General features: G+C 44.5%; 1 protein-coding gene and 1 long non-coding RNA gene across 3 annotated transcripts; one reads left to right on the forward strand and one right to left on the reverse strand.

The window, feature by feature from the left end:
• The first annotated feature begins 680 nt into the window (after positions 1-680).
• On the forward strand, positions 681-17,176 carry LOC307210663 (keratin, type II cytoskeletal 5-like). Its single transcript, XM_079966735.1, has 8 exons — positions 681-1,729; positions 4,272-4,492; positions 11,489-11,549; positions 12,746-12,841; positions 13,292-13,456; positions 14,242-14,367; positions 15,080-15,300; positions 16,987-17,176. The coding sequence occupies exons 1-8, from the start codon at positions 1,088-1,090 to the stop codon at positions 17,072-17,074; spliced, it is 1,620 nt and encodes a 539-aa protein (XP_079822861.1). The 5' UTR covers positions 681-1,087; the 3' UTR covers positions 17,075-17,176.
• Positions 6,915-19,518, reverse strand: LOC307210818. Of its 2 annotated transcripts, XR_013836149.1 has the most exons (4): positions 19,166-19,518; positions 19,016-19,082; positions 12,735-12,861; positions 6,915-7,027 (listed from the first exon to the last, which is right to left on the reverse strand). It is a non-coding gene; the product is annotated as an uncharacterized lncRNA (long non-coding RNA). The 2 variants fall into 2 exon arrangements; XR_013836150.1 differs by having other exon boundaries at positions 19,016-19,518.
• Positions 19,519-22,208: the final 2,690 nt, after the last annotated feature.

Raw genomic sequence — 22,208 nt, forward strand, 5'->3', positions numbered from 1 at the left:
AGCGGCTTAGCGGCTTTTAGTGGCTTAGCGGCTTAGCGGATAAGCGGATAAGCAGCTTAGCGGCTTAGAAAAAGGAGGGGAAGGGGGGAAAGTCAGAAAAACTCGCAAGACATTTTCGTCTTGTGAAGCAAGCCCATAGGGAAATTCGTTTTGCGAAGCACCTCCAAAACGGAAAACCCTTTCGTCTAGCGGGTTTTTCGTCTTGCGAGGCGTTCGTCTTGCGGGGCACCACTGTATTGCAATAAGCAAGCCACACCATTTATGTTGTTTCCCAGTGCACATAAAAGTTATGCTTACCCTACACTGCAGCCTATTAATCCAGCTCTGCCCTGCAACCCCTGCCGCCACTGCAGGGGCAGGAAGGCAAAAAACCATCTCCAGCCCTAGCCAGCTCCACTTTCAGGGCCCGAAGAGAGGGGAGCAGGGTCTTCCGTCCCCTGAAAGCGGCCAGGCTGCCTGCAGCTGCACTTGCTTCCTCACAAAGAGCAATACCTGTGAAGCGCAAAGTGCAATAAAACGAGATGTGCCTGGATTAGCATAATCTCAGCAAGGCACACGAAGTTGCTGAACCAACACATTACAAGATCATGTATTATGAAATGACAAAACATAACGCACACAAATTAATGTTGACAACCAAAGCTGATCGATCCCCTTTCAAACTCAATGTTTCAGTTGCATAAAATTTATGATGCTGTGCAGCATTTTCTTCAAAAAGAAGGCAAGCAAGCAAGCAGAATTTCCTTTAAATATTTGACAACTTCTGGCTAGATTAACCCTTAACACATGGTTGGTTTCTGAATACATGGTAATTTGATCATAAGGCCTCAGGCGATGTAAGCACCTATCACTACATAGGTGTGTGTGTGTGTTCTCTTCAATTAGCATTGAACAAGTCCAATTGGACACCTGCGTTCCAGGTGTGTCAAAATCATGAATGCGCTAAATTGATCTCCTGACTTCCAAAGCGGCCAAACCCAGGGCACCCGGAGGATAAAAGAAGCCATGTTCAAGGGCTCTCCCACCAGAGCACCACTCTTTAGGCTTCCTCCTCCATAGCAACATCTCTCAGAGGCAATCCACAAAGATGAACCGGCAGTCCTATAGTATCAGGGCTGGAGGAGGAGGCGGCGGTGGCGGCAGGGCTTTCACCGCCACCTCTGCCATTGTCCCAAGTAGCAATAGATCTGGTTTCAGCTCACTTTCTCTTGCCAGAGCTGGTGGAGTTGGCTTCGGTGGTGGCGGTGGCGGCAGCAGTTTTGGAAGGATCAGTATTGGTGGCGGTGGCGGTGGCTTTGGCAGCAGGAGTCTTTATAATCTTGGTGGCAATAGGAGAATTTCCAGCAGCAGAGCAAGCAACCTCCGCAGTGGATTTGGTGGCGGCGGCGGACTAGGTTTTGGTGGAGGGTCCGGCAGTGGATTTGGTTTGGGTGGTGGATCTGGTGGTGGGTATGGCTTTGGCGGGGGAGCTGGAGGTGGTGGTTTTGGATTGGGTGGTGGTGGTGGTGGTGGATTTGGTTTTGGTGGCGGACTTGGCGGACCCAAAAGTTCCTTGGGCTTTGGTGGTGGTGGACCTGGAGCTGGTGGCACCATCCAAGAAGTAACCATTAACCAAAGTCTCCTGTCACCGCTCAATTTGGAAATTGATCCTTCCATCCAAGAGGTGCGGAAAGAGGAGAAGGAGCAGATCAAGACTCTGAACAACAAGTTTGCTTCTTTCATTGACAAGGTGAGACTTCATTCAGCTGTTGTAGGATAGTACAGGAAGAGCAGAAAACCATGTTTATGCTTTATGTGAGGATAAGGAGGTAGACTCAAGACAAATGCATATGTCTTAACATGTAAGCATAGAGACAAGTTGAGTTTGGGTGGCTGGCTGGCTTATGAATTCAGGTGCATGTGTGTTATAACAATCTTACTAGACATACACAAAAAACCCCATTCGGAGTGTTTGTCGAATCATCAGAATATGAATTTGAATTTCACTTTCTAAGTTCAAGGGTTAGGATATTTCCTCTCTCCCCCCCCCCCCATCAAAAAGTAGTCTAACTGAATAGTTAAAAGTCTTGTTTCTTCATTCTAATCTAAAACCCATCAACCATAACTGGAAATATTGTGGAGGAAGGACTCGAGTGGGAGAATATAAATTCAATATTTTTATGAGCAAATTTAAACTAGGGGAGGATTTGGTTGAGCTTTCTGTTCACTCAAAATTCATTTTGGTTCTGTTCCTTTTATCTGGGAAAGGAAAACAAGGATTTAGAATATTTTTCATGGAGCTACCATTTAACTGAATAATTGCACAATTTCTACCCCCTTTACTACTTAGCTTAGCATGTTCTACGGGACACGGGTGGCACTGTGGGTTAAACCACAGAGCCTAGGACTTGCTGATCAGAAGGTTGGCGGTTTGAATCCCCACAACGGGGTGAGCTCCCATTGCTCGGTCCCTGCTCCTGCCAACCTAGCAGTTTGAAAGCACGTCAAAGTGCAAGTAGATAAATAGGTACCTCTCCAGCGGAAAGGTAAACAGCATTTCCGTGCGCTGCTCTGGTTTGCCAGAAGCGGCCACATGACCTGAAAGCTGTACGCCGGCTCCCTCGGCCAATAAAGCGAGATGAGCGCCGCAACCCCAGAGTCGGTCCTGACTGGACCTGATGGTCAGGGGTCCCTTTACCTTTATCTTAGCATGTTCTGCCTAATGAAGCCCTCAGTTTTAGTTTCTGGCATCTGCATCTAAAAGGATTTCAGGTGATGGTAACGATCTCCCTGAATCCCTGGAGAGTTACTGCCAGTCAGAGTAATCAATATTAGGGTAAATTTACAAATACCCTGATCAGGTTTAATACAACTTCCTGTGTTCTGTTGCCTGTGAGGTCTGCTCCAACATGCCTCTCTCCAGCCCACAACTCCCCAAATCTCTGCTTGCACCTTTGCAAGATTTTCTTCAGGGTCTGATGCGTTTCAGTTTGAAGATGCGATGAGGCAATCACACCGCCCAGTTTACTGCTTTTATTTATAAAAATGTTTATATACTGCTATTTCATTTTAAAATATCAAAGCAGTTTACAGCAAAATACATAAAACCGCACAGTAAGAACCATATAAAATAGCGAGGCTAAGCTGGGATGTCAAAGCCACATGTTATTGTAAATCAAGTTATCTGCATTTTTCACGAGTGTTGCCGGGACAAAAGAAACCCACACAAGCTGTTTCAACTGTGAAGGGGCCGTAGCTCAGTGGTAGTCAGCTTGCAGTAGGTCTACCTCTGGCACCTCCAGTTAAGAGGATCTCATATGTGGCCCCCACCTGGCCACAGTGATCCATGCGATGGTCACCTCCAGGCTTGACTACTGTAATTCGCTCTACTCGGGGCTGCCCTTGAAGTTGTCCCAGAAACTCCAGCGGGTACAGAATGCTGCAGCCAGGCTCCTCACGGGGTCTCTGCCATGGGAGCACATTCACCCAGTGCTTTTCCAGCTGCACTGGCTCCCGGTGGAGTACAGGGTCAGATTTAAGGTGCTGGTTTTGACTTTTAAAGCCCTGTGCGGCTTAGGACCCTCATACCTACGGGATCGCCTCTCCTGGTACGCCCCATGGAGGACCTTAAGATCCATATATAGCAACACCCTAGAGGTCCCGGGGCCTAAGGAAGTTAGATTAGCCTCAACCAGAGCCAGGGCCTTCTCAACACTGGCTCCGGCCTGGTGGAACGCTCTGCGTCATGAGACCAGGGCCCTGCAGGATCTGATTTCTTTCCGCAGGACCTGTAAGACAGAGTTGTTCCACCTGGCCTTTGGCTCAGAATCAGTTTGATTCCCTCCCCCTTTTTCTTTTTCCTTTCTCCTCCTATTTGCTCCCTAATTGTTTTAATGTTATATCTTAATCTTTTTAATTGTATTTTAATCAACTTGTTTTTATTATTGGTTGTTAGCCGCCCTGAGCCTGGTCTTGGCTAGGGAGGGCGGGGTATAAATAAAAATTTATTATTATAGCAATGTTGAGAAAGATCAATGGCTACTAGCCATGAAAACAATTTTCTGTTGGAGGTGGCATGCTTCTGAATACCGGTTGCTGTGAATCACAGGTGGTGAGAGTGTTGTTGCATTCAGGTCCTGCTTTCGAACTTCCCACAGGTTGGCCACTGTGAGAAGAAGTTTCTGGACTAGATGGGCTTTAGGCCTGATCCAGAGGGTCTCTTCTTAATACTGGCCTAGTTGAACTGGGATTCTGATTCAGTAGAAAGAGCTTCATGTGTTCCTTTGTTTCAGGTCCGTTTCCTGGAGCAACAGAACAAGGTTCTGGAGACCAAGTGGACCCTCTTGCAGGATCAAGGCTTGAAATCTGGTGCCAGCAAGAGCAACCTTGATCCATTCTTTGAGGCTTACATTAATAACCTAAGGAAACAGCTGGGAAGCCTGATGAATGAGAGGGGGCGGCTGGATGGGGAGCTGAAGAGCATGCAGGATCTTGTTGAAGACTTCAAGACCAAGTAAGTGAATATCTGATGGGGGGGGCAGATATTTATCTGCTATTCCAGCAGACTTGAGAGTGCAGAGTTAGAAAGTATTACTATTATTATTATTATTATTATTATTATTATTATTATTATTATTTTGTATCCCGCCCTTCATCCATAGATCTCAGGGTTAAAGGGATGCAGGTGGTGCTGTGGTCTAAACCACTGAGCTTCTTGGGCTTGCCAATCAGAAGGTCGGCGGTTCAAATCCCCGCGACAGGGTGAGCTCCCATCACTCTGTCCCAGCTCCTGCCAACCTAGCAGTTTGAAAGCACATCAGTGCGAGTAGATAAATAGGTACCGCTGCAGTGGGAAAGTAAACGGCATTTCCATGCGCTTTGGTTTCTATCACGGTGCCCCGTGGTGCCATAAGTGGTTTAGTCATGCTGGCCACATGACCTGGAAAGCTGTCTGTGGACAAATGTCAGCTCCCTTGGCCTGAAAGCGAAATGAGTGCTACAACCCCATAGTGGCCTTTGAGTGGACTTAACTGTCCAGGGGTCCTTTACCTTACCTTAAAAAAACCAAGATAAAAACACAACACAACAAAATAAAAACAAAAGCAACCAATAGCCTCTTTGTTGTTTAGTCGTTTAGTCGTGTCTGACTCTTCGTGACCCCATGGACCAGAGCACACCAGGCACTCCTGTCTTCCACTGCCTCCCGCAGTTTGGTCAGACTCATGTTTGTAGCTTCGAGAACACTGTCCCACCATCTCGTTCTCTGTTGTCCCCTTCTCCTTGTGCCCTCCATCTTTCCCAACATCAGGGTCTTTTCCAGGGAGTCTTCTCTTCTCATGAGGTGGCCAAAGTATTGGAGCCTCAGCTTCACGATCTGTCCTTCACCAATAGCCTCACCATCCCACAAAACACATTTAAAAGGACATAGAATGTTAATCAGCCAAAGGCTTGGGAGAAGAGAAACATTTTTACCTGGTGCATAAAGGTGTATAATGAAGGCGTCAGGTGAGCCTCCCTGAGGCATCTCTCAAACGGAGCCTCTGCAGAAAAGCCCGGTTCTTGTGTTGACACATTCTGGACCTCATGTGGAGGAGGCACACAAAGAAGGGTCTCAGGATGATCTCATTGTCCAGCTAGGTTCATATGGAGAGAGATGGTCCTTGAGTTATTGTGGTCCTGAAATGTTTAAGACTTTATAGGTCAAAACCAGCACTTTGAATTGGGCCTGGAAACTAACTGGTAGCCAGTATTGTTGGGCCAGGGTCAGTGTAATATGCTCAAACCATCTTGCCCTGGTGATTAACCTGGCTGCCGAATTCTGTACTAGCTGAGGTTTTCGAACCATCTTCAAAGGCAGAGATAGAAAGTAGCAGAGTAGCTGTGATAATACCCACAGAGGCTGTTCAGATTCCCTCTGGTGTGTAAACTCTACATACAATGGGATGCATACTATATATAGTGTCAAATGCAATTGTCATAGACATATGCAAGCATCCATTCCTATATGCACTATGTACTCCTGTATACACATAATACATTTTGTAATAAGTAAATAATTTTATTATTTATACCCTGCCCACACGGCGGGGTTCCCCCAGCCACTCTGGGCAGCTTCCAGCACATATAAAAACATAATAAAACATCAAACTTAACAATTTAAACTTAATGTCAAAGATTAAAAACTCCCTGATACAAAATGAAATGGAAATGTTTTGTTTATATTGCACTGTGTCATATACATTGATGACATTATATTAATCACATTTCCCTAGATGTTAAAAGAGTATATTAGTGGTATAAAATTGTTCCTGTTGTGTATATTGGATTCATACTGGCATTTCTGAAAAATCACTTTGCAGTCGTGATAGATCAACGCTTTTCTCTCGATCCAAATGTAGAGTTATATTGTCTCAGACAAGTTATATAAATAGGACGTTTCTTGAATATCTCCAATATATGAAAATATGCCACTCTCTTACCCCTTCCATAACTGCAACAAGATGGCAAATAAATAAATGTCAAAGGCAACCTGACTAATATCAGTGTATGCTGATAAAACATTTTATAGAAGCAATTACTAATAATACCAGGGAGCAGTGGAAACTGGCTACTGACTCAATACTGAATCATTCAGTCATTCATTTTTGATGCGGTTGAAATCAAGAGAAATGGGCCTTTTGGGAGCTTCTTAGCATGTTGGGCCAACTTTGCAAATGCCACAACAATAGCTCAGACTGCAGAGTGGCAAATCTTTTCAAAGTGAGTCAAACCAGGATATGGTGAATCAGAATCTGGACATTTTGCCTCGAGGGTTGGTTCAGCCCTCTTTAAGCTACTGGCTGAAAAAGGCCAACTTTTTAAGTAACTGGGAAGACATTAATATGGAAAAGCTGCTTGTGGGACATACACATATGAACACATAGAAGCTGAATTAGCTGACAGCCAGACTCCCTTCACTTAGAGATTCTTCTCTTGGTCTGCCATGATCACACATATCTGTGCAGCAGGTCCACCTAAACACCAGAGATACTCCAAGGCAGGTTACACCCTGCGGAATAAGGACAGGAGCATTACTCTCTGGTAGCTGGTCTTCTCTGTATCACTGGGACTTTGTTTTGTTGCTCCTCCTGTAAGAGCAAGATGGTAAACCTACCATATGAGACGAATTTACACTGACTAGGCCTCAGTGAGAGGGAGCGAAGATCCAGTTAAGGGGGGTTGTAACATCTGCTAAAGGGACGCGGGTGGCGCTGTGGTGTAAATTGATTGGAAAGTTGGTGGTTCAAATCCCTGCAATGGGATGAGCTCCCGTTACTCGGTCCCTGCTCCTGCCAACCTAGTAGTTCGAAAGCATGTCAAAGTGCAAGTAGATAAATAGGTACGTAGATAAACAGGAAGATAAACAGCATTTCCCGTGCGCTGCTCTGGTTTCGCCAGAAGCGGCTTAGTCATGCTGGTCACATGACCTGGAAAAACTGTCTGAGGACAAACGTTGGCTCCCTCGGCCAGTAAAGCGAGATGTGCGCTGCAACCCCAGAGTCGTTCGCAACTGGACTTAACTGTCAGGGGTCCTTTACCTGCTAGTCCTGACAATTGAAGTGAGCCATTAGTTAGGCTTTGAGGACTATTTTGCTTGACGGTTCTTTTCTTGGTTCAGATATATTTGATTTCTTTGTTTTTCTTTTCTTTGTCCCATAGAGCTTAAGGAAGGGGATTTGCATGTAGGATAGGCATGGGCAGAAGTGGTGAAGGGAGAGAGGCAGGCATATAGAGGAAACGAAGGGTTAGGCCAGGTGTGAGGAGCCTTTGGCCCTCCTGATGTTGCTTAACTACAGCCTCACCAGCAATTGGCCATGAAGGATGGGACTGATGACAGGTCAACTGTCCCTCACACCTGGGTTAAGCATGTTCTGGAATTTGCCTCAGCCATAAAGAAGCTATGCTGGTTCCTATTGGGTGTTAAGGCATTGAGGTTGAGTGCCAAGTTGGTGCATGCTAAAACAATGGCCTGGATTAGGGTACCAATTGGCAATGTACCACCAAGACTTGGTTGGACTAGGCAGGCCAGATATGCCCACTTTGATTACCCTCTTGATGTTACTATGATTATTACTCTTTAACCCTGGGGACTGAAATGATCTGAACGGAAGGGTTTAATGCTCTAGAAAAACGGGGTGTGTATGTGTCAAAATCTGTCAGCAGAGGTTAGGAGTGGTCAAATCTGTCAATTTTGGTCTCTCTCACTTTCTCATTTTTTAAAATATTAAATTCAGTTCTCCACATTTCCATAACAATTAGATTTTTTAAAAAAACAGGATTTAATTTGAATTACTCCTAATACACTTATTTTGGATGCAGTTTTACTAATAAACTGATTTCTGCAAGCAATTTCCCCTAATATAATGCATTCTGTGACTGTATATTCTATTATCTTGCATGTTACTTTTACTGCTGTATGCATTCTGTTGCACACTTTGCCTTAGCATATGCATATTTTAACACACTGGCTGGAGAACTGCATCAAATTGCAGAGAACTTTCAAGGACAATTTTGGTTTGCGTATTGGTTTGACAAGTGTGAATTAGTTTGTTTCTCATCAAGATGCAAATAAAACTAGATTTCTTCCCAGGTGGCCTCACTGCTTAATGGTAGGGCCAGTCCTGGTTTTCATAGCTAGTGCAAAGATAAAGTAACCTGTAAAGGTTTCAATTGGCATGAAACCTGTTTGCGCAGGGGAAACTCCCAAAACCCAGATGACACAATGAGGGCTACTATCTCAGACCACACCACGATGACACAATGAGACCTGCCAGTCAAAGGTGGAATTAATGTGAGAGTTTGCCTCCAGATCAGATTGGCTAATGAGAATTGGGGATTTAATTGCTTTCGTCTGGAGCTTGTGGATTGCCTCACCTGCTTGAGTCATCCATGGAGGGAATTTGCTTTGCAAGCGCATCTGTTCTTCTATGCACCTCTGCAATGTGCAGGCTGCTAGGTATGGGCTACTGGTTTTGTGCTATGCTACATAGCTGTCAATGTTTCCCATTTTTTAAGGGAAATTCCCTTATTCTGAATAGGATTCCTCGCAAGAAAAGGGAAAAGTTGACAGCTATGCTACTAACATGAACATTATTTATTGTATGACTTTATTTTTCATTGGCATGTACAATTCCTCAGGCAGCCCCCCACCCCAAGATTAAACAGCCATTTGTTCTGGAGCAGAGAAATCAAGAGAAAGAGGAATACCTCTAGAGCCCTAATTCAATTACAGTGGTGCCTCGCAAGACGAAAAGAATCCGTTCCGCGAGTCTCTTCGTCTAGCGGTTTTTTCGTCTTGCGAAGCAACCCTATTAGCTGCTTAGCGGATTAGCGCTATTAGCGGCTTAGCGGCTATTAGCGGCTTAGCAGCTATTAACGGCTTAGCGGCTTAGAAAAAGTGGGGGGAAAGCGAAAAAAAATCGCAAGACTCGCAAGACGTTTTCGTCTTGCGAAGCAAGCCCATAGGGAAATTCGTCTTGCGAAGCGCCTCAAAAACGGAAAACCCTTTCGTCTAGCGGGTTTTTTGTCTTGCGAGGCATTCGTCTTGCGGGGCACCACTGTACTCAGGATGTCATTCAGCTCCAAGCCTGAAAACTAATGGACACTGTCACAGTGGGTGAAAGGAGTGCCACAACCTCTCCAGCCAAGTCCCATAGCATCTTCCTTGACTGTTAATGTTAACAGATGGAAGTTGGAATTTTTGGGTTCAGCTTTACATGCTTTCTTAACTCCTGATAGGGAAAACTGACACCCAATAGTTTACTTTAATAGTTTGCAATTACAATTATTTTAATTGAGGTGGCTTCCAGAGTTTAAAAACAAAACTATTAAAATAGCAATTCCAAAAGCACACCCATTAATTACAAAGCAGCAAGAAAGGCATGTAAAACAGCACAACTCAATGAAACATTAAAGGTAAAGGTAAAGGGGCCCCTGACCATTAGGTCCAGTTGTGTCCGACTCTGGGGTTGCGGCGCTCATCTCGCTTTATTGGCCGAGGGAGCCGGCATGCAGCTTCCGGGGCATGTGGCCAGCATGACTAAGCCGCTTCTGGTGAACCAGAGCAGTGCACGGAAACGCTGTTTACCTTCCCGCCGGAGCGGTACCTATCTACTTGCACTCTGAGGTGTTTTCGAACTGCTAGGTTGGCAGGAGCAGGGACCGAGCAATGGGAGCTCACCCCGTTGCGGGGATTCGAACCGCCGTCCTTCTGATCAGCAAGTCCTAGGCTCTGTGATTTAACTCACAACGCCACCCGCGTCCCTATAATGAAACATTAGAAGCCTGAAAAAGAAAAAAAGCCATGGCCTGCTACATAAAACTCAGCAAGCAAAGTGAGCAGGTTGGAGGAAAGCATTTTTGAGTTGGGGTGCCAACACAGGAAAGTCCCTTTTCCAAGTTGCCATGCACCTCACCTTCCATGATGAAGGCTCCCCAAGAAGGACTTTTGACAGACCGATTCCTGTGAGAGCTGGTGGTCCCTGCAACTGAAACCAAATGATGCCTCGGGGGGGGGGGTGTGGATACACCTTGAGTGATGCAGCCAAAGAATTTGGGAAGCAAATTGCCAAAGATAAATTTTCTCAGGTTTTGTTTTGGTTTGTTTGCTAATATCTAATGATCTGCTGATATCTAATGATCACCTGTGGACTGTACAGCTAGGTCATTTGAGATCACCTCCATCCAGCACAGAGATTTCCTCCATCCATAAAGGAAATGGCTATAAGGGGTACTAACCAGTTGACTAATGGCAGCTTCAATGGTAATTGAATATTTTGAGAATGTTTTTGAAATTTGGAGGAAATTCAGGCCAACGGCTCACAGACGTATGTTTGCATAATATTTTCATATGCTACTTTGTTATACGGGTGCGACTGTTGAATTTAAATGTCACAGAAGCTGAGCCAACTAATTTTCCATCCAAATGATATCCCAGATAAGTTCTTAAATTAATTTGTACTTCAGTTGATTTCTCAAAGATACCACTCCATACTAAATCAGGTTCCCTTTCAATTAACCCCATTCATTATACCAAAAACATCACTATATAAAACCATCTTAGGTTATTCCCACGAACCAATAGCTTAGTGAGTAAATCAAATCACAAACACACCCATTCATTTCCCCCTGAATTCATGTACCAATCAGAAACACTCAGGGCACATACAAAAAAATCTGGGGATCCATGTTCTGCAGGCACACTCTTAAAAACACCCTAATTTGGGGGGTATTTTTCTGCAGATATATAGGATGAGCAGAGTTCAATGTCAAAGGCTCTGCAATCAGGGCCCTTATCCTAACATCATATCTACACACTGGGAACACACTGGAAGGAGATAAGTTTTCAGAGGTGATTTATGGCAATAAGTGCATTATGTGCTATCATTGTGGTTCATTTTAAAATGCCTAAAGGCACATTGAATAGATGTAATAGTTACAAACTGAAACTTTTTGCTTCTTGTACTGATAGATATGAAGAGGAAATCAACCGGCGCACATCTGCCGAAAATGAGTTTGTCATGCTCAAGAAGGTGAGGCTTCGTGCTCTGAAGGTTGATGACCAGATGGGTTAATTAAGAGGGACCCAATATTATATCTGACCAAAATTATGTTTCATGCATCAAGAAAAGGACTTGTTGGCTTGGTATGACTTCTCTTGGTGCATTTTGTACTAAGCTGGAGGGAAATGTGTGCATAAGGCATGAATTCTGAGCCAGCTTTAAAAGCGATTATGCAGGGACACTATTTAAGGAAGGTGGTAGCTCTCCCTCTCCACATGTGATTATTCTCCAGGACCATCTGTAGCAAGCATCTCACTGGTTCTATATTATGAGTGACTTTTGAAGTAAGCAAAGGATCAGCATTTGGAGCTAAATTTTCTACTAGCCTCCCACTTACAAACTTAGGGGCAAAAGAGTTGAGAAACTGGCGTCAGGAGGAGGTGAATTTGTTCTATGAGTGTCAGGAGGCAGTGATTTCCATCCTATCCTGTGTTCAACACAATCAGCCCTGCTTCTATTCCACTGCACTTCAACTTCTGCTATGACCTACATTATGCATCTTGCTATCCACTATGGCCAAAACTAATGCAATTAAATATGTAATTAATTATGTAATTAACTTCAATACATTTCAATGGAAGGGAAACATTTTTAAAAATGCAGAAAATAATGTAACTGTTAATATAACATTTGTGGATTTTAAAAAAAGCAAGTATAGTGGATACTACTCACATCTGCTTGTGTGGTTTGGGTTCCTGATCTTAGGTGAGTATGCAAATTGTGTCTATTTCTGCTCCCATTTCTGTTTCTAATACTATTCCCTGAAACCCTAAATTTGCTCTTAGGCCATTTTCTGGACTACGGCACCATCCACTATCCCACAAATCACCCTCCAGGAAGACTAGTTGCTGAGCAAAGAAATAAGCAGCTAAATGGACTGTGCTGACAAAGATTGCTCTTTCTGAGATAAAAAGGGAGCGAAAAATAATAACAAAAGCTTCTAAAGAACATTGCCTTTATAACTCCATAATGAATCTCCTTAAGAGTGGACATTTGCATCTTTTTTTATTGTGCCCATTCACTGTTTTCTCTCCAATGAAATCTAAGCAAAGTTTATTTATGTATTGAACTGATATACTGCCATATACCCGAAGGTCTCAGGGAAGTTCACGGAACAAAATCAGAATATAAAACCACAAAAAAATGGTTTCTTGCTGTCTTTTTAGGATGTGGATGCTGCCTACATGAACAAGGTGGAGCTGGAGGCCAAGGTGGATTCCCTGACCGATGAACTCAACTTCCTGAGGGCCCTCTATGAATCGGTATTCAGTCTTCCTCTTACCTTCAAAACATAGACCTAAAAGTCAGCCTGATAAATGTTAAGAATGTGAAGAAGCATGACATTTCTAAATACCATCCTTTCTTTTACATTTTGCTCCCCCCCCTAAATATTTGGATTTACGTTGTCCTAATGTGATTTCTCACAAACACTGGTCCTAATTTTAGATGCTCTTAATGATGTATAGAAGAAAGATTTGATGTTTCATATTAGAGATCCAAAATTCATCTGCCACTGAAGATTCGGAATCTTCAGTTGTTATTATGGTTGTTGTTTGGCATGAATGTCAAGGTCTCCCCCATGTGACCCTGTTCCCTAGAAGGCTGACCATTTTACAGATGTGTGTCACCTACCAATCTGATCCTGTCCCACCCCAATAACCCCCAAAACATGAAATGTTTTCTAACCAAATTTTGTCTTCTATGTTTTTCAGGAGCTAGCTCAGTTGCAGGCCTCCATGTCTGATACTGCTGTCATCCTCTCGATGGATAACAATCGAGACTTGGACCTGAATGGCATTGTTTCTGAGGTGAAAGCACAATATGAAGACATTGCCAACAGGAGCCGAGCTGAAGCAGAGGCATGGTACCAAACTAAGGTGAGCAGTTCTAGCATGGAAGGTGGCCTTGGGCCCCGGTACATCCAAGGGACCCTTCCGATAAAACATGGGTCTGGAGATGCTTAAGATCTTTTAAGCTTGGTGGGGAGGTTGAAATGGAGTAAATATGGAGCAATGGGGGGGGGGCAGTCATAGTTAAGCAGGAAGGAAAGAATTAAATGCCAGCTCCCCAACTGCTGTGATCCCAGTAATTATCAATCTCTCCTCTGCCACTGTGGCTGCTATTTCCATTTTAAAGAATGTGTCTATGAAATGCAAGGGTGCATTTAACATGTCACATCTAGTTTGGTCTACAAGATGTCACAATCTAGTCTCAAGATTCCTGTTATAAATCTTATCTCCATATTGGATTGTGGCCAGGATAGTCCCAGAAATCCACTTGCACAACAGTTTGAATCCTGCTTCCTGATGAGAAATAGAGAAAGTCCACATGGGTACTCTAACTTTCTAAGTAGTCTAATATCTTGAGCCAAAATACATTCGGAACATGAGAGACTAATTCAGATATCAAATTTGCAAAGTTCATCCATGTGGCATGTTCTTTCAGCTGAGATGTGACTGAACTGAGTGTTAGGTGCCAGCAATTGGCAGTCCCTAAATTAACTGGTCATTAACCAGTTAGCTGCCTAAAGGATGAGAGGCATCATTGCTTTTTAATACCAGTCAGTGAGGAAAAACAGTGGATTCATTGCTGACCAGGGCTGCGTAATTGTGTCTTTCCTTCAACCCATCTCTGCCTTCCCTTCCCTTTCCTGCTGTTATAGTTTGAGGAGCTCCAAGCCAGTGCAGGGAAGCATGGCGATGATCTGCGTAATACTAAAGGAGAAATTTCAGAGCTCAACCGGATGATTCAAAGGATACGGTCAGAAATTGAAAACGCCAGGAACCAGGTAAGAAAATCTGTAATCGATGCAAAGTTCTCTCTCCGTAGGCAACGTAGCAATGTTTTAAAAGGCAAGTGTTGGTTAAGGGTCACATGACAGAGGCCATCTGCATTGGATAGCCTTGCCACTACTTTGTGGGGTGGCAGGGAGAGGAAGTCCTGTTTTTGGCTGGAACTTTGTAAAGTGTGGGAATTTATCAAAATGAAAGCTGACAATAGAATCTGGGAAGGACGGAAATAAAATTTATATCCCAAAATGAGCAGCCCTGTGTACATTGACCTAAAACCAAGTTCACGCCTTACAAAATAGAATTGCAGCCTCATTTATTCAAGGACTAAGAAATAAATGAATGCATGATGATAGCAGCAGTATTTACACTAATACAGTTGTACCTCAGGTTAAGTACTTAATTCATTCCGGAGGTCCATACTTAACCTGAAACTGTTCTTAACCTGAAGCACCACTTTAGCTAATGGGGCCTCCCGCTGCCGCCGTGCTGCCGGAGCACAATTTCTGTTCTCATCCTGAAGCAAAGTTCTTAACCAGAAGCACTATTTCTGGGTTAGCGGAGTCTGTAACCTGAAGCGTATGTAACCTGAAGCGTATGTAACCCGAGGTACCACTGTAATCATGATAGCAATAATAGCAATAATAATGAATGTACAAATACTAATGACTAAAGAGGACAAGGAATTTAACAACACCTTCCTCCTTACAGTGTGCAAATCTGCAGACAGCTATTGCGGATTCTGAGGAGCGAGGTGAATTAGCTCTCAAAGATGCCAGAGCCAAACTCATTGACTTGGAAGATGCTCTACAGAAAGCTAAGGAAGAAATGACCCGCCTACTGCGGGAGTACCAGGAGCTCATGAATGTCAAACTGGCACTGGATATTGAAATTGCCACCTACAGGAAGCTGCTGGAAGGGGAGGAGAACAGGTGAGCTGGATAAAGTGATCATAACTTTATGAGCTGCTTCAATTTCTTTTTGCAGGGTACTCTATGTGGAGATGAAACAATATCTGCAATGGCACAACTCTGTCAACGGATGCCTGTTAAGTTTGCTTTGTCTGGCTCCCAGTACGTTTCCGAGCACAATTCAAAGTGTTGGTGCTGACCTCTAAAGCCCTAAACAGCCTCGGTCCAGTATACCTAAAGTCTCTAACCCCATCACTCAGCCCGGACACTGAGGTCCAGCTCCAAGGGCCTTCTGGCGGTTCTCTCACTGTGAGAAGTGACGTTATATGGAACCAGGCAGAGGGCCTTCTCAGTAGTGGTGCCTTCCTTGTGGAACGCCCTCCCACCAGATGTCAAGGAAATAAACAACTATTTTATTATATTTTTAGATATGTTGTAAGCTGCCCAGAGTGACTGGGGAAACCCAGCCAGATGGGCAGGGTATAAATAATCAAATTATTATTATTATAAATTGCAAGAATAAGTAATGCAACATTTGATTATCTTCTTCAAAGACAAAATAAAATGTTTTAGTACACAAATCATTTCGCTAATCTCGTGAATTGTGATGGAGTGTTTGTTGCAGTAGGAAAAGCAGTGCTCCTTGTGGTGCCATGGACTTTGAGAGTATTTGAGGTATTGCTCTAAATTTACAGCTCAGATCTTAAGCATCAATATCTTTGCTTCCATTGTGCATCAATTATTTTTCCAAATTCTTGCAGATCTTAAGTACAACCTCAGTAGATTTTTTGTTGATACTGTATATATCACACAGGAAGCCAAGTAGGGAAATACCGTATTTTTTGCCCTATAGGGCGCACTGGCCCATAGGGCACACCTAGTTTTTTTGGGGGGGGGGTAAAGAAAAAAAATTATTTCCCCCCCAGGCGCGGGGCTGGGGTGGGGGAAGCCCGAGCTTCCCCCGACCCCAGCCCCCAGAACAGGCTGTATCCGCAAGCCTAGGGAGCCCGGTGGGAACTCCCGCCGGGCTCCCCAGGCTTGCGGAGAGCTGCCCGAAGCCTGGGGTGCGCTGCTCAGCGGGCCCAGGCTTCGGGATGCAGGCTGCTATCCGCAAGCCTGGGGAGCCTGCATTCGCCCCATAGGATGCACACACATTTCCCCTTCATTTTTGGAGGGGGAAAAGTGCGTCCTATAGGGCGAAAAATGCGGGATATTGTTGTAGCTGTTGGAAACTCTATTTAACAGATAACATTGTCCCTTATATATAAGGTAAAGGTAAAGGTACCCCTGCCCATACGGGCCAGTCTTGACAGACTCTGGGGTTGTGCGCCCATCTCACTTAAGAGGCCAGGGGCCAGCGCTGTCCGGAGACACTTCCGGGTCACGTGGCCAGCGTGACAAAGCTGCATCTGGCGAGCCAGAGCCGCACACGGAAACGCCGTTTACCTTCCCGCTGGTAAGCGGTCCCTATTTATCTACTTGCACCCGGAGGTGCTTTCGAACTGCTAGGTTGGCAGGCGCTGGGACCGAGCAGCGGGAGCGCACCCCGCCGCAGGGATTCGAACCGCCAACCTTTCGATCGGCAAGCCCTAGGCGCTGAGGCTTTAACCCACAGCGCCACCTGCGTCCTGTCCCTTATATATACAACAGACCATATTCATTGTAATATATGAGCCATTTTTCATTTTGCTATTTCTTCTTCAACAGGCTAACTGGAGAAGGAGTCAATCCTGTAAGCATCTGTAAGTATCATGAACATTTTATTTTATTTGCCTGGCCCAGAATAAGTTATTAATAATGTGATGATGATTAGTTTATTTATTCCCAAATGGTGCATGGAGTACACTGTGCACCACAAGAAGGGCAAGTGTTAGGAATGGTGAAGAAATTCATTCAGCAATTTGCGTTTCTTGAACCAGTGCATCCATTAAAACTGATATGCCTACTGAAACACAACTATACTTCCAAATTTGCACCTCCACATTTTTCAAAGCAGTTATATATCCAGCCAAGAGCTGGATATAAAAAGCCCATTATTAGAGGGAAATGTGCATGGAATTGCAAACATTAGCAAATATAATATATTACAATATAAAAATTACATGCAAAAGAGAACATTTGCAGATAAAAATGCTTATTTTAGAATAAGCATGCACAAAACACATACATATTTCCATGCAGAATGACAACAACAAAGGCCAGATTTAGCTAAGTTGTTGCATGCATGGAATGAGGTCTTTTCATGCAATGGTACTTTCCCCCTTCTACCCACCCCCCCATTTCCCTGTACCCCCTAAATCCCCAGAACAGTTCTAGGGGGCACATGGGGTACAGAGCGGGAGGAGAGAGGACAGTCCTGCTATGCAAGTAGACCTCATTCAACACATGCACACCCCACTTAGCACCATGTTGAATTCCACCCAAACTAATGTGGACTGAACTTAACACTGGAAAATTTAGAAGCTGGGAGAAACTGAATATTTCAGATCTCCGGCCCTAGCTGGTGTGCCTTGATGAACTAAGCTGCCATGTTAGACATTTCCACAACTCTTTCCACAAAGCATTGATCATTGTTCTTTCTCTCTCTCTCCCTCTGCCAATATTTGGACACTGGCATCATTGCAAAGGAGTAATGATGCACAGGGAATTCCTGCACTACAGATTATAGGCATAGGTGTGGGGGAGTCCCTATAATTCAGACGGCAGCATCCCATACCTGAGGCCCAAATGACTGGGCAAACGGACAGGAGAGAGGGATGCCAGGAGACAAGATTAAACAGGCTGTCCCAGAGTTGCAAGGCGGGAGACGCATCTCTTGGTGTGTGAGAGTGGAAGGAGCTTGCAGTTTTAATCTGGGGAGAGGCTATGCCCCAGCTGCCAAATGTTTTGGAAACCCTGAAGAAGATCTTGAAGGGCTGCCATCCCAGTTAGGCACCTGATCGGATTCCTTCCTTGGTATTGCATTCCAGGCAGCAGCTTCTTCCAGCGCTACCAGCTGGGAACAATAGCACACAGCTGGGGCTGTTCCAAGGAAAAGGCTGGTCCCTTTTTCCCAGGGAGATTCCCACAGTCACCATGGGAAGGGAGCTGCACAGTGTTGTAAGCAAGCAAGGCTCTTAGTGTCAAGTTCCCATAGACTGTCTAGGACCAGGAGGGGTGGCATAAAAGCAGCAAGTTGGTTTGTCCAGTGGGCATCCACTCTGCCAAGGATCACAGGACTGCACCATCCCCCCCCCCTAAGTCCCATAACACAGGAGGAAAGCCTGCTGCTTCAGCCCAATCTTCCTCCTCCTCCTCCAACCAGTCTCCTCCAAGGGGCTTCTTCCTCAGCAGTGCCCTCTCCTTTTATCACCAGCAAACCAGCTCTTTTCTTGCTTTCAAGTAGGATGGAGTATCTTTCCCCTTTTCTGGCCTTCCACCTATGGTGAGATGTCCAGATCAAAATCCCAGTCAGGTAGCTCATGAGAGTGATGAGCACTGTTGCTGTGGGAATCCCCCATTCACTCCTACCCACCATTTGATCATGCGCTCAACTCCTGCTGTCTATCCATACATACTCCATTTCCATGCGCTCTGGCTTCCATCACGGTGTCCCATTGCACCAGAAGTAGTTTAGTCATGCTGGCCACATGACCAGTCTGTGGACAAATGCCGGCTCCCTTGGCCTGAAAGCAAGATGAGCACCTCAACCCCATAGACACCTTTGAATGGACCTAACCATCCAGGGGTCCTTCACCTTATTTTTTACATGTCCTCCTTCACTGATCCATAGTTGCATCCATCAGTGGTGAAGACCAGTGGGGCTAAAATAGTAAAAGAAAACCAGTAAATTTTGGCAAATCTCTCCCCCCTCCCCCGACTATGAGTTGATGATTATACCTGGTACCTAGGAATGGAGAAGAAAGTTGGTTCTGTTCTCAATTTGATGTGAACCAATATAATTTCCTGAAACAATGTGCAAGCTTGAAACACAGCCATCCTTCAAAATTCACACTGAATTTTGGAACTAAGTTCTCCATCCAAAAACAATGTGCAAATACGTATGTTAGGGGGAAACTTCCATTTAAATGCAATGAGGGAGAATTACATACCAAAATGCATATGGAAACTGTTTGCAAAAATGTGTATAAAGCGCACTAAAATGCTGGTAAATTTTCAGAACTTTTAAAAATAGTCGTACCTCGGAAGTCGAACGCCTTGCGAGTCGAATGTTTTGGCTCCCGAACGCTGCAAACCTGGAAGTGATTGTTCCGGTTTGCAAACCTTCTTTGGAACCCAAATGTCCATCGTGGCTTCTGATTGGCTGCAGGAGTTGGTTTCTGAACATTTTGGAAGTCAAACAGGCTTCCAGAATGGATTCTGTTTGACTTCCGAGGTACGACTGTATATGCAAACTGCTGTGGAAATTGAACTTAATATTAGAAACACAAATAACTGGGGCGGGGAGATGAAATTGTCTAGTTTCTCAACCCCATGGGCACCTAATAAACTTTCCCCTTTTCCCCCACAGCTGTTGTGAGCTCCAGTGCAGGCGGCGGCGGCGGTGGAGGAGGTGGCGGCCTAGGAGGAGGATTTGGCGGTCTTGGTCTCGGAGGTGGCGGCGGTGGATTTGGCGGTCTTGGTCTTGGAGGAGGAGGCGGCGGATTTGGTGGTCTTGGTTTTGGAGGAGGAGGCGGCGGCGGATTTGGTGGTCTTGGCCTTGGTCTTGGAGGAGGAGGAGGGGGATTTGGTGGTCTTGGCTTTGGAGGAGGCGGCGGCGGAGGCAGCAGCAGTGGGTTCAGCTCAGGAGGGGGCAATTTCAGCTCTGGGAGTGGAAAAGGCTCTGGGGGAGGAAGCAGCTCTGGTGTGAAAATTATATCTAAAACTTCCACCAGTCAAAAGAGCATCAAGAGCTAAAGGCTAAAGAATCCCCAACAACCTGAGCAAGACAAGAAAATGAACACATGCAGTGGTACCTTGGTTTACAACCACAATCCGTTCTGGAGGTCTAGTTGTAAACCAAATCAGGTTGTAACCCAAGGCGCGCTTTTGCCAATGGGCCCTCCAAAAAAAAATTGGGTTGTAATAAAAAAAAAAAAAGGTTTTGACAGGTTTGACGTGGTTGTAATCCAAAATGGTTGTAATCCAAGACGGTTGCAAACCAAGGTACCACTTTCCTTCCCCCCCCCCTTTTCCTGCCAGCATTGGTGTAAGTCTCACCAATCACCACGAATGAATTGTTCTAAAAGAGCAGCCCTGAATCTGATCCACCACCACCCCAACTCACACAAACTTGCCCAGAAGTTCCATTTTGAGCTAAACTGTTATATAAGAAGAATAAATATGCAGAATGTTGTTTAAAAGTTCAGATGCATGTATTTGAAAAAATGTCTAATGTTAGGGAACTTGCACTGTAACAAACACTGTACATGTCTGGGTCCTCGTGAATGCAAATGAATGTATGTGCCTGAAGTTTTCAGCTATGGCAATGTATCAAAATTGCAAAGGGATTCGTCTAAACCTATTCTGATGCCATGAAAATCAGAAACAGGAATAACACTTGGAAACAATAAAACAACTTATCAAATATCAATGTATTCTCTCTCTCTTTCAGGGTAGTGGGGAGGAACAAATTGGACCTGCCAAAATGTAGTTTTTTTTAATAATAAAAAAGCAGATTCAAATGTACAGTGAATGCATGCATGGGTCAAAAATGAATCCAACTTTAAATAATGTTTTCAACTTTTGCGTTGACATCTTCCACAAGGACTAAGGAATGGCTCAGAGGGGTGGGAGTGCGCCAGGATCACCCAAGGAGTAATGCTCTGCCAAACTTGTACACTTTCAGGATTACAGTACAGGCTTGCCCATGCAGCTGAAGCAGATTTATGCTAAATAATACAAACAGCAATCAAACATATCCTCCTTCAATGAGCCTCGGGTGTGAATGACTCACGTTATTGGTGGTGTGCAGGGACAGGAATGCCTGGAAACAGAACGAATTGTGCAAACACCAGATTTTTCTGATTGCTGTGCGAAATGGAATTGGCCCTTGATTCAGGTTCCATCAAGTCTCTTGATAGTCTGGAAAAAAGAAAAGGAGGCGGGGAGGAACTGAACTGAAAACACCACCCTTATCTTGGAAAAGTTTCCAGCAATGGGACAATGCTGGTGCCCTTCAGCCATTCAGTCTGGATACGATCTCTGGGCTTGTAGCTTACAGGTCTGACTGTGCAAACTCCTACTCTCATGCTGTGACTTTGCCAATCCTAGTCATGCTGTGCAGTCGTCAGCTCTGTATGTAGCGACAATGAGAGCAAGGATTGTCTGCTTGAGAGAAACATGCTGATCCTGTGTGTTACAAGCTGCTCTGCCTCTTGGATAAAGCAGAATTGCTTCCATTGGGCTCCATGGTGGTTCCCCATTCAGATGCTGACCAGGTAGAGACTTGCTTAGCATTCTTGTGGCCACATAAACCACAATGAAGCCCAGTTGAAGAGAATAAAAAAGGAAGCATTAAGTTCAACCAACACAGGATCAAGCTGTCAGATTGCTCGGTTATTGGTATACATCCATAAGTGGATTTTCCCCACTTTCAAATATTCTACTCTCTTAAAGGATGAGAAAGCCAAGGTCAAAAATTCCCCTTGAGCAAGGATGCACATGAAGTGCTTTCTCGCAGTTCATAGCTTGCACTTGGTGACCTCTACACTGCAATTTCCTAACCACTGATTCTGAAACCTTGCCCCTAAGGTGACTTTGGAGTAATTGGTTTAAGAACTACATGTATAGTTATAGATTTAAGAACCCAACCCCACCATTTGCTCTGATGCTTAATTCTGAAAACATACTTAAAAATAAAATTAAGATTTTCTACTGACCTCAAACCGTTACAAATATTTTGGAACCATAATTTCTAAAATGCAAGAAAATGGAATAACAAATACAAC

The sequence above is a fragment of the Podarcis cretensis genome (genome assembly GCF_951804945.1).
Source record: "Podarcis cretensis genome assembly, chromosome: 2".
In the NCBI taxonomy this organism is placed as follows: Eukaryota; Metazoa; Chordata; class Lepidosauria; order Squamata; family Lacertidae; genus Podarcis; species Podarcis cretensis.

Coding starts and splice junctions, on each gene's coding strand:
- LOC307210663 (XM_079966735.1), top strand. CDS start 1,088: ATGAACCGGCAGTCCTATAGTATCAGGGCTGGAGGAGGAGGCGGCGGT. Junction 4,493..11,488: donor GTTGAAGACTTCAAGACCAA/GTAAGTGAATAT, acceptor TTGTACTGATAG/ATATGAAGAGGAAATCAACC. Junction 12,842..13,291: donor TGAGGGCCCTCTATGAATCG/GTATTCAGTCTT, acceptor TATGTTTTTCAG/GAGCTAGCTCAGTTGCAGGC.